General features: G+C 45.1%; 1 protein-coding gene across 2 annotated transcripts in view; it reads right to left on the bottom strand.

Annotated features, from left to right (window-relative positions):
• Nucleotides 1-14,262, bottom strand: part of SLC26A4 (solute carrier family 26 member 4) — a 64,154-nt gene extending 49,892 nt beyond the window's left edge. The window contains exons 1-3 of one of the 2 annotated variants that reach the window (XM_004007851.6): nucleotides 14,021-14,262; nucleotides 13,054-13,220; nucleotides 11,156-11,295 (exon numbers count right to left, since the gene is read on the bottom strand). In XM_004007851.6, the coding sequence (XP_004007900.2) occupies nucleotides 11,156-11,295; nucleotides 13,054-13,217 (304 nt within the window). In that variant the 5' untranslated portion in view covers nucleotides 13,218-13,220; nucleotides 14,021-14,262. Of the gene's footprint in view, nucleotides 1-11,155; nucleotides 11,296-13,053; nucleotides 13,221-13,813; nucleotides 13,907-14,020 lie in introns of those variants that run through there. The other variant, XM_060415015.1, reaches the window with a different exon arrangement.
• Between the last annotated feature and the right edge of the window lie 1,070 nt (nucleotides 14,263-15,332).

The following is a 15,332-nucleotide window of genomic DNA, read 5'->3' as shown; positions in this document are numbered from 1 at the left end:
CACTAGGAGATCACACCTTCGCTAGGCTTCGCCAAGTGGTTTCTGGGTCCATGAACGTCACCCTGTATGGAGAATTTCAGCCTTCCCTTGTACGTGGGGGTTGGAAGGCAACAATGTGTTGGGGTTTGGGAGTTTTGTTTTGGGCCTTAAACAATGAACATTTATTTCTTAGAGTTCTGAAAGCTAAGAAGTTCAAGATCAAAGTACCAGCAGATTCAGTGTCCGGTGAGCACCCTTTCCTGGTTTGCAGATGGCTGCTTTCTTGCTGTAACCTCACACGGCACAGATTTCCTAAGGTCACTAAGCCCACCAAGAAGACTCTACCTGATTGCCTTCCAAAGGCGTGTGTGTGTGCTTAGTTGCTAAAGTAGTGCCCAACTCTTTGCAACCGCATGGACTATAGCCTGCCAGGCTCCTCTGTCCGTGGGATTTCCCATGCAAGAGTACTGGAATGGGTTGCTATTTCCTTCTCCAGGGTAAATTTATGACACAGAGATTGGACTAGAGTTTCCTGCATTGCAGGCAGATTCTTTTACCACTGAGCCACATGGGAAGCCCTACCTCCTAAAGGCTTCCGACCTCCAAATACTATCATACTGGGGATTAAGTCTTCAAGAGATGAATTTTGGAGGGATACAAACATTCAGTCCTTAGCACTTTCCTTCTTCTGTGGGTTGTTTTTTTAAATACTTCATAGGTAGTCAGCATATCTTCTACCTCCCCACATTTCACTCACTCACAATGACAGAACATCAAGTTCTTTGACCTTTGGGTCATTAATAAAGGGTTACATGTATAAAAGTTTTTTTAAAAAGTGATGGAAGCAGCTTAGATGTCAACAGATGAATGAGTAAAGAAGTTGTGGTACATATATATATTGTAGAATATTATTCAGCCATAAAAAGGAATGAATTTGAGTCAGTTGAACTGAGGCGGATGAACCTAGAGCTTGTTATACGGGTAAAGTAAGTCAGAGGGAGAAAAATATTGTATATTAATGCATATACAAAGAAAGGCAATGCAAAAGAATGCTCAAACTACCGCACAATTGCACTCATCTCACATGCTAGTAAAGTAATGCTCAAAATTCTCCAAGCCAGGCTTCAGCAATATGTGAAGCGGGAACTCCCTGATGTTCAAGCTGGTTTTAGAAAAGGCAGAGGAACCAGAGATCAAATTGCCAACATCCGCTGGATCATGGAAAAGGCAAGAAAATTCCATAAAAACATCTATTTCTGCTTTATTGAATATGCCAAAGCCTTTGACTGTGTGGATCACAATAAACTGGGGAAAATTCTGAAAGAGACGGGAATACCAGACCACCTAACCTGCCTCTTGAGAAACCTGTATGCAGGTCAGGAAGCAACAGTTAGAACTGGACATGGAACAACAGACTGGTTCCAAATAGGAAAAGGAGTACATTAAGGCTGTATAGTGTCACCCTGCTTATTTAACTTATATGCAGAGTACATCATGAGAAACGCTGGACTGGAAGAAACACAAGCTGGAATCAAGATTGCCAGGAGAAATATCAATAACCTCAGATATGCAGATGATACCACCCTTATGGCAGAAAGTGAAGAGGAACTAAAGAGCCTCTTGATGAAAGTGAAAGAGGAGAGTGAAAAAGTTGGCTTAAAGCTCAACATTCAGAAAACGAAGATCATGGCATCTGGTCCCATCACTTCGTGGGAAATAGATGGGGAAACAGTAGAAACAGTGTCAGACTTTATTTTTTGGAGCTCCCAAATCACTGCAGATGGTGACTGCAGCCATGAAATTAAAAGACACTTGCTCCTTGGAAGAAAAGTTATGACCAACCTAGATAGTATATTCAAAAGCAGAGATATTACTTTGCCGGCTAAGGTCCGTCTAGTCAAGGCTATGGTTTTTCCTGTGGTCATGTATGGATGTGAGAGTTGGACTGTGAAGAAGGCTCAGCGCCAAAGAGTTGATGCTTTTGAACTGTGGTGTTGGAGAAGACTCTTAAGAGCCCCTTGGACTGCAAGGAGATCCAACCAGTCCATTCTGAAGGAGATCAGCCCTGGGATTTCTTTGGAAGGAATGATGCTGAAGCTGAAACTCCAGTACTTTGGCCACCTCATGTGAAGAGTTGACTTATTGGAAAAGACTCTGATGCTGGGAGGGATTGGGGGCAGAAGAAGAAGGGGACGACCGAGGATGAGATGGCTGGATGGCATCACTGACTCGATGGACGTGAGTCTGGGTGAACTCGGGGAGATGGTGATGGACAGGGCGGCCTGGCATGCTGCGATTCATGGGGTCGCAGAGAGTCAGACACAACTGAGCGACTGAACTGACTGAATGCATATATATGGTATCTAGAAAAACAGTGGTGATGAATCTATTTGCAGGGCAGGAATAGAGACGCACAGAGAAGGCAATGGCACCCCACTCCAGTACTCTTGCCTGAAAATCCCATGGACAGAGGAGCCTGGTAGGCCTCAGTCCATGGGGTCGTGAAGAGTTGGACACGGCTAGTGACTTCACTTTCACTTTTTACTTTCATCCATTGGAGAAGGAAATAGCAACCCACTCCAGTGTTCTTGCCTGGACAATCCCAGGGATGGGGGAGCCTGGTGGGCTTCCGTCTCTGGGGTCGCACAGAGTCGGACACGAGTGAAGCAACTTAGCAGCAGCAGCAGCAGCAGCAGCAATAGAGACACAGGCAAAGAGAACAGATCTGTGGACACACCAGGGGAAGGAGAGGGTGGGACGAATTGAGAGTAGCTCTGAAACATATACATCACCGTATGTAAAATAGATAGCTAGTGGTAAGTTGCTATATAACACAAAGAGTTCATCCCCATCCTCTGGGACAACCTGGAGGGGTGGGTTGCGGGGGCTGGTAGAATAACAGGAAAGTTTGAGAGGGAGGGGATATATGCATACTTATGGGTGATTCCCATTGTTGTATGACAAAAACCAACCCAACATTGTAAAGCAAGTATCCTCCAATTTAAAAAAAATGTATTTTTTAAAGTGGCAAAAACTTAAATTGGCGCCCCAAATGATGTATTTATCCCTGTCTCAAATCAGGGAAGTGGTTAACTACACTATATTTCATATACTGTAATCTATGAAATGAAGTTGATGTGCTGTATAGAAATAACTTACTACTAATAGTAATTTACCTCTCTCCAGTGCAATATAATCCATATAAGAAATAAGTGAGAAAAGGTAGAATTCAAAATAGTGGTCAGGGAGCACCCTGGAAGTCCAGTGGCTAGGAGTCAGTGCGTTCACTGCTGTGGTCCAGATTCAATCCCTGATCAGGGAACTAAGATCCCACAGGCCAAGCAACATGGCCAAAACAACAACACAAAACAGTAATCAGTACGCATGCTTCCACTTTTGTTAAAGTAAACATGTTTGTTGTATGAATTTTAAAATACGGGAAGATTTCATACAATTTAGACATGTAAAAAGCATAATATAATAAACACCCAAGTATCTAACATCTAGTTTAAGAACTAGATCATTGCCATACAGTTGAAACTTTCTGTATACTCTTTCTCAATCACATCCTTTTTCCTCCCTCCACCCTCAGGAGGCAACACTCTTTTGAATCTAGTGTATATCATTCTCGGACATTTTTTTATACTTTTAAATAGATACTTATTTATGTGTCTGGTAGGCTATTTATTAAAATTTAGGTTTAGTGGACCATCTACAGGGCAGAATCAAAGGAGACTTCTGAAGAGGTATTTTTCATGTTCCTTATAATGTATTTTCTAGTTTCCCATAATAAGCATTCATTCATTCAACAACTATTGATTATGCACCCTTCATATGCCAGGCACTGTTCTAGGCTTGGGGGAATATGGGAGTAGACAAAACAAAGTCTCTCCTTAGAGAGTGTGCATTCTAGAAAAGTCTGTATTACTGATGCAATTGTTTTCATATATAAATTACAACAAGCAATCATCTGAAGGACATAGAATAGAAAGGTGAGGTCACAAAAGGAAGACAAGAAAAGAAGGGGCAAGAACAAAAGCAAAAAAAAATCCAAATTAAAAAATATTAGAAAAGAAAAGAAGGAGCAAGGAATGAGAACAGCCTACTTCTTATGTACATTTTTCAAGTCCTTCTCAAATTTCCACTTCCCTAAACTGGGCTCTGCAGTCCTCACAGACCTGGAGAAGGGAGTTTTTTTCAGTTTTCACATAATATCGTATTTCAGGACAACTGCTACTCAAATATACTGTAATCATATTGTAAGGGAATTTGGTACAACAATTTTGAAATTATACATAATTTGTAAAGAAATTTGTCATTGATTTAAACTATGGGATCTCTGTGTTGGTGCTCCTCCTATGTAGGACGGTGGCATGTATTGATAAAGGTGGTGTTAACAAACATTCAGAAGCATCTAGAAGGCATAAGTAGGAAGTAAGAGAGCAGGTCCCCATATCTATGAATAAAAAATAGTAATAATAGGGCTGCATCGATTTCTTGCTGCCTGGAGGGAATTTTTTGTTAATAATAAAAATGAAAAACATCCCATGGCAGCACTCACCTTCTGAGATGGACCACACTCTGTCTGTGGAGTGTGTTTCTCTCTAAATAAATCCACTTCTTAGAAAAAAGAAAAACAAAACCCATGATCCTTAGCATTTCTGGCTTTTCAGTAACATTACTGATGAGTTTTTTTCTACCCCTTAGCAGCCCAGCCAGTGGATAATCGCAGCCTTTACCATCCCTAGAAACTGCAGCTCTGAAATCTCCTTTTTGAGCCTCCTTTTCTCCACCTACAGCCACATAGCCTTTCCGCTCACCTATCCAGAATCCTTAGTGCAACATTTTTTTGTCCTCATGAGGCTTCTAACCCATGAACTGATCCACTATCCTTAGCACCCTCCCATCTTCATTTGCCTCACTGTCCCTAGAATTTTCACGAATATTTTGTCCTCATGAGGCTTCTAACGCATGAACTGATCCACTATCCTTAGCACCCTCCCATCTTCACTCACCTCACTGTCCCTAGAATTTTCACAAATCCTCGGGATTTCTTTGCTTCACTCTCTCTCTTTTTCTCCTGTCTTCTCTGGTAAATCTCCAGTCTGGCCAAACTCAAGCATCACCCTTTTCCATGCCAGCATTCAAATAGCTGAATAACTGAACTAAAGACGTCTACATTTGGGCCAGCCAATTTCATGCAAATTTCATGATAGCAAGCCCCCAGATGGAATGCCACACTGCCTGGCCATCCAATTACATTTCCTCAGCAAGTGTGCTTTCCCTCTCCTCAAGACAGCTACTCAGACTTCCCCCATTTTCCTCAACCTCTCCATCCCCCTTCTCAGACATGGTTCAGAGATAAACCCTAGACTTCATCCAAAACCTGGAATCCATGAGACGCCCATTGGTTTTTTTACAATGCAGTGCTTTTCTCCTTTGAAAATGGAGGAAATATCCCACATATCTTTAAGAAGTAGCCTTCCCACTTCTATCCTTGTATCCATCTATACTTGTCCCTTCTTGTCACTTCTCCTCTTGCTTGTGGACCACAGATTTTTCTATCAGCTAGGTCATTCCCAGTGGGTTACATCTATGTTCTAGTACCTCCTATATTAAAGAAGAGAAGTGAAAAGCAAAGGAGAAAAGGAAAGATATAAGCATCTGAATGCAGAATTCCAAAGAAGAGCAAGAAGAGATAAGAAAGCCTTCCTCAGTGATGAGTGGAAAGAAATAGAGGAAAACAATAGAATGGGAAACACTAGAGATCTATTCAAGAAAATTAGAGATACCAACAGAACATTTCATGCAAAGATGGGTTCAATAAAGGACAGAAATGGTATGGACCTAACAGAAGCAGAAGATATTAAGAAGAGGTGGCAAGAATACACAGAAGAACTGTACAAAAAAGATCTTCATGACCCAGATAACCACGATGGTGTGATCGCTCACCTAGAGCCAGACATCCTGGAATGTGAAGTCAAGTGGCCTTAGAAAGCATCACTAAGAACAAAGCTAGTGGAGGTGATGGAATTCCAGTGGAGCTATTTCAAATCCTGAAAGATGATGCTGTGAAAGTGTTGCACTCAATATGCCAGCAAATGTGGAAAACTCAGCAGTGGCCACAGGACTGGAAAAGGCCAGTTTTCATTCCAATCCCAAAGAAAGGCAATGCCAAAGAATGCTCAAACCACTGCACAATTGCACTCATCTCACATGTTGGTAAAGTAATGCTCAAAATTCTCCAAACCAGGCTTCAGCAATACGTGAACTATGAACTTCCAGATGTTCAAGCTGGTTTTAGAAAAGGCAGAGGAACCAGAGATCAAATTGCCAACATCTGCTGGATCATCAAAGAACCAAGAGAGTTCCAGAAAAACATCTATTTCTGCTTTATTGACTATGCCAAAGCCTGTGACTGTGTGGATCACAATAAACTGGGGAAAATTCTGAAAGAGATGGGAATATCAGACCACCTGACTTGCCTCTTGAGAAACCTGTATGCAGGTCAGGAAGCAACAGTTAGAACTGGACATGGCACAACAGACTGGTTCCAAATAGGAAAAGAAGTACATCAAGGCTGTACATTGTCACCCTGCTTATTTAACTTACATGCAGAGTACATCATGAGAAATGCTGGGCTGGAAGAAGCACAAGCTGGAATCAAGACTGCTGGGAGAAATATCAATAACCTCAGGTATGCAGATGATACCACCCTTATGGCAGAAAGTGAAAAGGAACTAAAAAGCCTCTTGATGAAAGTGAAAGAGGAGTGTGAAAAAGTTGGCTTAAAGCTCAACATTCAGAAAACGAAGATCATGGCATCTGGTCCCATCACTTCATGGGAAATAGATGGGGAAACAGTGGAAACTGTCAGACTTTATTTTTTTGGGTTCCCAAATCACTGCAGATGGTGACTGCAGCCATGAAATTAAAAGACACTTACGCCTTGGAAGAAAAGTTATGACCAACCTAGATAGCATATTGAAAAGCAGAGACATTACTTTGCCAACAAAGGTTCATCTAGTCAAGGCTATGGTTTTTCCAGTGGTCATGTATGGATGTGAGAGTTGGACTGTGAAGAAAGCTGAGCTCAGAAGAATTGATGCTTTTGAACTGTGGTGTTGGAGAAGACTCTTGGGAGTCCTTTGGACTGCAAGGAGATCCAACCAGTCCATTCTAAAAGAGATCAGTCCTGGGTGTTCATTGGAGGGAATGATGCTAAAGCTGAAGCTCCAGTACTTTGGTCACCTCATGCGAAGAGTTGACTCATTGGAAAAGACTGTGATGCTGGGAGGGATTAGGGGCAGGAGGAGAAGGGGACAACAGAGGATGAGATGGCTGGATGGCATCACTGACTCGATGGATGTGAGTTTGAGTGAACTCTGGGAGTTGGTGATGGACAGGGAGGCCTGGCGTGCTGCAATTCATGGGGTCACAAAGAGTCGGACACGACTGAGCGACTGAACTGAACTGAACTGAACTGATATTATAAGTAAAATAAATCCTCCCATTACTTTACCATTGTCTTTTATGCCTCTGGAGCCATTTCTCTACTCTGCTTCATGGCAAACCTTCTTAAAATATTGCCTGTGTTCCATCACCAAGAGTATTTCACACTACAGACAGCCCCCCCTTCCACCCATCCTTTAAAATAGAGCAGAAAACAATTCCTCTCTTGGTTTTGGAACCCACATCCTTCAGATTGTTCTTTTTCTCTACCTTCCTGAGCCCAACATCATGTTTCTTTGTGGCCCCTCCTCCTCTGCCCTGACTTTAAGTACTCCAGCCTGGTTCTTCTCCCCATCAACCTTTCTGCCTAGGTAGTCTCAAGGATTCCCACTCCTTTGAATATTATCTCTAGAGGGGAGCTTTCCTGACTTTTATGTCTAGTCCAAACCTCTCCAATGACCTTCCTGCTTCTAGTAGCTCCAGCTCTATATCTGGCATCTCAAATGTGACACGTGCAAAAGGAAACACTTGGTTTTCCATCCCAATTCTGCTTGTTAGCCAGTCCCTATCCATCAGTATGTTACCAGTGATTCCTGCTCCAAAATATATTTCAGATTTGTGCAGCTCTGCCTGCTACTTGATTAGCTTCAAGCTGAAATGTCTGTCCTCAGGGATAGGACTAGGGAGAGGCAAGTGAGGTGCCTGGGGCACATTATTTAGAAGGTCCCTGGAGGACTCACTTACCTAATTTTAATTCTGGCCCTGCCTAACCTTATCTCCTCCTGTTCACTCCCCTAAACCTCTCTCCTCCACCCATACTGGAATTCTTCCTCCCTTGAAAATACTATGCTCTATTTGACCTCAGGGACTTCCCATCTTTGCCTGGTACACCCTGCTTACTGTTTCTTACCTGGCTATCTCCTTCCCATCCTCCCAACCCCGATTAAATTTCATCGCCTCAGAAAGGCCTTCCTTGACCATTCTATCTAAGACAAACACTCCCCTCCCCAAATTAACCCCTATTAAAGCCAAAGAATTGATGCTTTTGAACTGTGGTGTTGGAGAAGACTCTTGTGAGTCCCTTGGACTGCAAGGAGATCCAACCAGTCCATCCTAAAGGAGATCAGTCCTGGGTGTTCATTGGAAGGACTGATGCTGAGGCTGAAACTCCAATACTTTGGCCACCTCATGTGAAGAGTTGACTCATTGGAAAAGACCCTGATGTTGGGAGGGATTGGGGGCAGGAGGAGAAGGGGACGACAGAGGATGAGATGGCTGGATGGCATCACACAACTGAGCAACTGAACTGACTGAACTGAAAGCCTACTTGATCAACCATAATAGATATCACAATCTGTAATTATTTTTCTATTTACCTGCTTATTTCATTCCTGAAGTCTCCCACTTAAAATGAGTGCCATGAGGTCAGTATCCATGCCTGTTAGTAAACCACTGAATCCCCGTGGCTGGCCTATAAATATCGGTGGTGGTTTAGTTGCTAGTGAAATGGCTCAGTTGTGTCTGACTCTTTGTGACCCCCATGGATTGTAGCCTACCAGCCTCCTCAGTCTATGGAATTTTCCAGGCAAGAATACTGGAGTAGGTTGCCATTTCCTTCTCCAGGGGATCTTCTCGACTCAGGGATTGAACCCGGGTCTCCCGCATTGCGGGCAGACGCTTTACCATCTGAGCCACCAGGGAAGCCCCATATCCAGCTCTTGTGACCCCCTGGACTGTAGCCTGCCAGGCTCCTCTGTCCATGGGGTTCTCCAGCCAAGAATACTGGAGTGGGTTGCCATTTCCTTCTCCAGGGGATCTTCCCGACACGGGAATCAAACCGGGGTTTCCACGTTGCAGGCAGATTCTTTACCTACTGAACCATGAGGGAAGCCCATCCTACAAATATTAGATGAATGGGTTTATGAATGAACCACATTAACCTCTCAGACATTCACCATACAAAGATAATTCACAGAGATCATGCTTCTGGAAAGCGCTATCACTCATAAAGTGAGGAACTGTATCCTTTATAAATTAAGACCCTAGGAATTAGATTCTGGGTTCAAATCCCAGCTCCACCACTTACCAACTCCATGACCTTGAGCAGAATTTAATAGATTTTTTGGCTATTGAAAAAGAGCTATTAAGAGTTGTTGTGAGGACTAAAGAGATAATTTGCCAAAGCCCTTAGCATTGTGTCTGATACTTAAACAAAACTAAAGTTAAAATTAATTTGTATAAGATACCTGTCTAGGAACACTTGCAGGACCCAGCTTGAAATACCATTTTTCATATATAAGGATGATTCATTATTCAGTCCTCTTCACTAAATGTTTACCGGGCTAAACATGAACTAGACAGTTCTCATCCCCCAGAAGCCAGAGGAGGTTGCCACACCACAGTTCTTAAGAGTCTACTGTGTACACTTGGCACCACTTACTGTATGAACCACACCGTCCTGTCCAGCTCTCCCATCCACTTCCGTGACTGAGAACGCAGGCTGCTGCTCCACACGGGAGCCGTGGAACATCCTCCTTCTCTGTGGGACTCTCCCTGGCTTGCTCTGAGTAATCCTGAGAGTTCTATAGGCAAATTTTGGTTCAGGACATTGCTCAACCACTGTTACTAACTTCTCAAATAGTCCATTTCAAGCCATCTCTCTACCCACATTTCTACCCCATCGTACTTCCCATCACTTCGCAAAGTGAGACTTAACCTTCAGGGAAACAGCTCTGACGCCTCTTCCTCCAGGAAGGCCAGGTTGAGTGCCCCTGTGTGCACTCCCTTCCCAAGCAATATTACCCCTACCCCTACAGTCAGTCCTTCCATTGAATCGTTGTCTGTTTCCTCATTGGACTACGAGCTCCTTGAAAGCAAGTGGTGCATCTTATTCATGTGAGAATACCTAGAGGCTGGCACCTACTAGATACGCCACGAAATAATAATAAGTAAAGTAGATTTTTGTTTTCATAGTCCAGAGGTTTTGTGAAGTTGAGGTGAGGGCAGCAGCAAGATGATAAGGATAGGGTACAAAGGAAAATGCCCATAATGCTATTCACTAGCTCTGCAACGGAATTCCAAGATGTTCATGGAAATAAGGCTTAAAGGAAGTTTAAAAAATGTCCTGTGTTGGGACATTCTGCCAGAAGATTAAAATACAGGGATGGATTTCAAATGGGGAGGGAGAGGCAAGAGCAGAAAAACCATTTACATGTAGTCTAGGCTAACATACTTCCTTCCCTTTCCTTTAAGAGAGTTTCAAATGGCATGTCAAGACCATGTATGAAATGTAAATAATTTAATGAATTGCAATCATCCTTTTAAAAATCTAAGCAGAATAAAAAATATTAGAGAGTATTACTTGTAGTGAGGCTAAGTATTATTTCACAAAATTTGAGATGCATGTGTACATATCATGATGTCATATAGATTTCTTACTGTGAGCTGTGACCAATGAAAATTGGGAAACAGCTGCTTAGGTGACAGGGCTCTAGTTGTAGCCAAGCAGATAGAGAAGCAACAGGGTTTCCTGAGAAGAGAAGTGTAAGGAAGATGAGGAAGAAGGGAATCTCACCACTAAGGGGCAGGCTCTAGAGGAAAGACGCAGGCTATGATGGGTGAGCAAGCCTTTGGTGCAGACCCATGGGAGGGAGGGGGGAGTTAGGAATGGCTGCTGGAGGCTGTGATTCTCCATCACTTCGCAGCTACACCACAATCATCTTACCTTGAAGTGTTCCCACTAGACCAGTACTAACTCCCGAAATGATATCACTAAGTAGCCATTCCTTGATCTGGTATTTGGGAAGCCAGTCCAAGATGGGCAGGAGAGTCTTCATCATGCGAAGGGTTCTCTTTCTTGAACAACTGTCAAAAGGCAAGAAAAGGAGATTTCCAATCCAATCTTGGTCATAATCCACTACAAATCACAAAGTTTTGAACCGAAGTCTGCTAATGTCTCTAACTAATAGCATAGGAATTGCATGAAAAAAATACTAACAGTGAAGTGCTTACCATGTCTTTGCCAAGAACTCTTGTTACCCTTTTAAATGCACTGTACTAGAAAACACAGGATTAAGTGTTAACCACCCCATCCCCTTAATCCTCTGAGAAAATATCCCCAAACAGGAACCCATTTTCTGGTCCAGCCACAGATTGATCAATGTGGAGTCTTTAAATGGAGATTACATTTGGACTTCTAACCTAGGTGTCTTCTTTTTCTTTCAAGAAACAAACTCTGTATATTCTGGCAATAGGAGCTTGGAGCCAGTTCTTACAAAACTCTTAACATGATGAATACATATCTTGTTGTATCTTACTACCTACTTTTTAAAATTCAACAACCTATAGGTAAAAGAAAAAACATATTTGGGGCTTCCCTGGTTGTTCAGATGCTAGAGAATCTGCCTGCAACGCAGAAGACCCAGGTTCAGTCCCTGAGTAGCGAAGATCCCTTGGAGAAGGGAATGGCTACTCCAGTATTTTTGCCTGGAGAATTCCATGGATCGAGGAGGGAGCCTGGAGGGCTACAGTCCATGGAGTCACAAAGAGCTGGACATGACAGAGCAATTAACATTTTTAGTTTTTCAAACACTATTTGACTCTTGATTCAAATAAATTATTTTTAAAATTACATTTATGAGACAATTTGAAATTGTTTTGACTTAATTTTTTAATATTAAGGAATTGCTTCATTCTTGTGTGTGATAATGGAATTGGGTTGCATTTTTACCCAATTGGATAATGGGTTGCATTTTTTAAGAGTTCCTAAAGATAAATACTGAAATAAATAGAGTCCAAAGGAAAAAAAAAACCAAAAAACCACTATGTGGAATTTGCTCCAAAAAAAAAAAAGTGGAGTGGGGCAAGTATGTGGTAAGACAAGATTAACTTTGGCTTAATCATCCTTGAAGCCATGTGATGGGTAAAACCATGGGAGAGGGTTCATTGCACTACTGCGCCTGCTTTTGAATATATTTGAAATGTTTTTTAAACGGTTTGAAATGTTTTAAGAAAAGAAAAAAGAAATCTAGCAGCAGCTGACAATTCCTTCTGTTTGCGATATCTACTTACGGAGGCCCGAGTGGGTTTAGAGACTGATGGAGTTTCTTGGAGAGCCCTACTTCCTGGACAGTGGACAACTCGGAGCACAGCGTGCTCTCTTGTGTTTCTCGCCTTCATCCATGCCTCTGAGTGTCATTCTTCCTGGATGAGCTTAGGGCTTTCAAGGACTCTTGGTCAGGTGACGAGTTACCCACTACCTCTTTGTAGTAAAGTCCCTTGTTCTCCCACTCTCCTCAGCCTAGCCTTCACAAGAAGACCGTAGGGACCCGCTGTACCCCCAAGGCGCACTCCGGGTGCCCTCAAGAGAGCAGCACAAAGAGACGGCGCTCCCCGAACACTCCCTCTCCAAAGTTGAGTTTCCGAGACTAGGGTCGATTCGGGCCGAGAGTGATGGAGCCACCTTCGCACCAGGGAGGCCAGAGTCCGTGACCTGACCGAAGCGGTCCCTGCAGGGCGGGAGCGGCATCCCACTCACTCTCCGCCGCTGGGCATGCCGGCGGGTCTGCGCGCCCACATTCCGGGATTCACTGCGCCCCTCGCCCCGTCCGCCGCGGGCGCTACCTGCAGCCCTGGGCCAGGTTCTCTCTCAGCGTCTTGCGCTCTTTCGGGCGCTGCTCGTACTGCTGCTGGAAGGCGAGCTCGTTGTAGACCGGCCGCGACACCACATAGCTGCAACTGTACTCGGGGAGCGGCGGCGGCTCCAACCTGTCGCCCGGCGCTGCCATGACCTGCGAGGCGGAGGGCGACGAGCAGGGAGGAGATGGGGCGAGGGAGGAGAAGAGGAGGTGAAGATCGCTAGTTAGCTGCCTCCCGGCCCCACCTGCTGCACCTGATCCCCGAGAGAGGGGTCCGCGCTCTGCCACACTCTCTGCCCAGGCCCGCCTCGGCTGGGCGCGCACCTCCAGCCTGCAGAAGGCCCTGAGGACCTCCGGTCCCCAGCCTACATCTGCTGCTCGGGGCTCCCGGACTCTTAAGAGAGTGAGTCCTGCGCTGGGGGGCTGCCGGAGCCAGACCCAGTCCCCTCGGATGAGCAGCCAGGGCGCTGTCCGCGTCCTGAAATCTCCCCAAACCCGGGCTGGGGCCCGCGACGCGCGCGCGGCGGGCAGGAAAGGGCCCTTGTGAGCGTCCGCATCTCCCTAAACCCGAAGCAGCGCGCAGAGCCAGGAGAGCCCTGGGAGAGAAGCACAGCCCCCCGTGCCGGACGTGGGGCCTTCAGGCCACGTTCCCCGGGTCCCAAGGCTGCGCGCACGCTGCAGGAAAATTCCAGCAGCCGGGCGCGCTCTCCCGGGGACAGAACTTTGGGGAGTGGAGTGTCTCACACCTCGGCGTGTTTCCTAGCTTCCTTCTTGCTCTCAGCTTCTCAGAAAGACTGTACTGTCCCCTGCCGGGCAGCTCCGTAGCGTGTCCACCCCCCTCCCCCCCTCCAGGCCCCGCCACCTCCACTAGTCCCATCCCCAACCAGCGATGCCTCCCCAGGAGTTAAGGCAGGGCGGCGTGGCGTGCGTTGCATCTTCAGCGACGATCTCACCTGCTTCGACTCACGACCAGCCTGGAATGCCCCCGGGACAGCCGTTCCGCCTCCTTTATAGCGCTCTCAGAAGGCAGTGAGACGTTTTATTTACGGAGCAACAGAGACACCTTAGTCCAAAAAAGGGACACACAGGCAGCGGTCTTTACCCACCTATCCTACCGGGGGTGGGGGGTGGGGGGGGTGGGAGGGCGGGAATTCTACCCCTCCCTAATTCTTTCCCTTTCCCGAAACAGGAAGGCTGAGAATCTTACTGGCTCTCACCCAAGAGCCACCCAAATCCACCGCCCCTCAATTACTAACGTGGGCTACGAGGTCAGGGGCGGAGCAGGCCCTGGGGAGCTTGTTACAGGAGACCAGAGCCCAGCGTGGAAGAAGAGGTCTGTGACTGCGAGGAGCGCTGGCCTTGACTCCTAGGTTGTATGAATCCGGAAGCTCCACAGTTTGACACACAGCTCTCAAACCAAGTGGGGAGGAGAAAAGGAGCCGTGGCCAGTTTTGCATTTAATAAGGCTCTGGATTTCTAGAAGGTCTTTCTTTGAAAGTACTCAGTGAGTGGTGTTTATAGACAGTTCAGTAATTTATTCATAAAGCTTAGATACCGAACTTTTTGTGCTTATGTGTGTTTTACTTCACAATCAAAATCAAGTGCCCAGGTGACCCCCTTTCTTACTTGACTGACCCTTTGGTTCTTTTATCTTTCTTCTCATTCGTCTGAACTGTGAAGGGGGGAATATGCTGAAGTAAACAAGAATCAAGACTAGAAGGGCGAAAGTGGGGAGTAGGAATCTATCCTATCTCTTCAGTATTTTGTCTTCTGCTAGGATGAATCTTGTTAAAGCCGACTATTCTGGTTAGATGAGGGGAGGGAGAGTTCAGTAAACAAGAGAATCCTCTCCTGCTTATCAACACCAGCTTTCAGTTACCCAGCTGGAAAATTCAGATAGTGGTCATTTCATAAGCATAAGGAAACAGAATCCTCTCAGGAGAACCCTTGGTGTAAATCCCCTGAAGCTGTATTTGACATGGTATTACCATGTGTGTGTTTTTCTGAGGAATGAATAAATCAGTAGCTTTCAACAATCTTTCAAAGCTCGTGTCATTCATTTGTGTCCAACTCTGACCCCATGAACTGTAGTGCTCCAGGCTCTTCTGTCCACGGGATTTTCCTGGCAAGAATACTAGAGTGGATTGCCATTTCCTTCTCCCGGGGGGGAAAAAAAATAAGCTGGCTCAGTGGTAAAGAATCCGCTTGCAATGCAGGAGATGCAGGTTCCATTGCTGAGTAAGGGTGATTTCCTGGAGAGGGAGA

Source organism: Ovis aries, chromosome 4 (assembly GCF_016772045.2).
Source record: "Ovis aries strain OAR_USU_Benz2616 breed Rambouillet chromosome 4, ARS-UI_Ramb_v3.0, whole genome shotgun sequence".
Lineage (NCBI taxonomy): Eukaryota > Metazoa > Chordata > Mammalia > Artiodactyla > Bovidae > Ovis > Ovis aries.
This window is presented reverse-complemented; position numbering and strand designations above follow the sequence as displayed.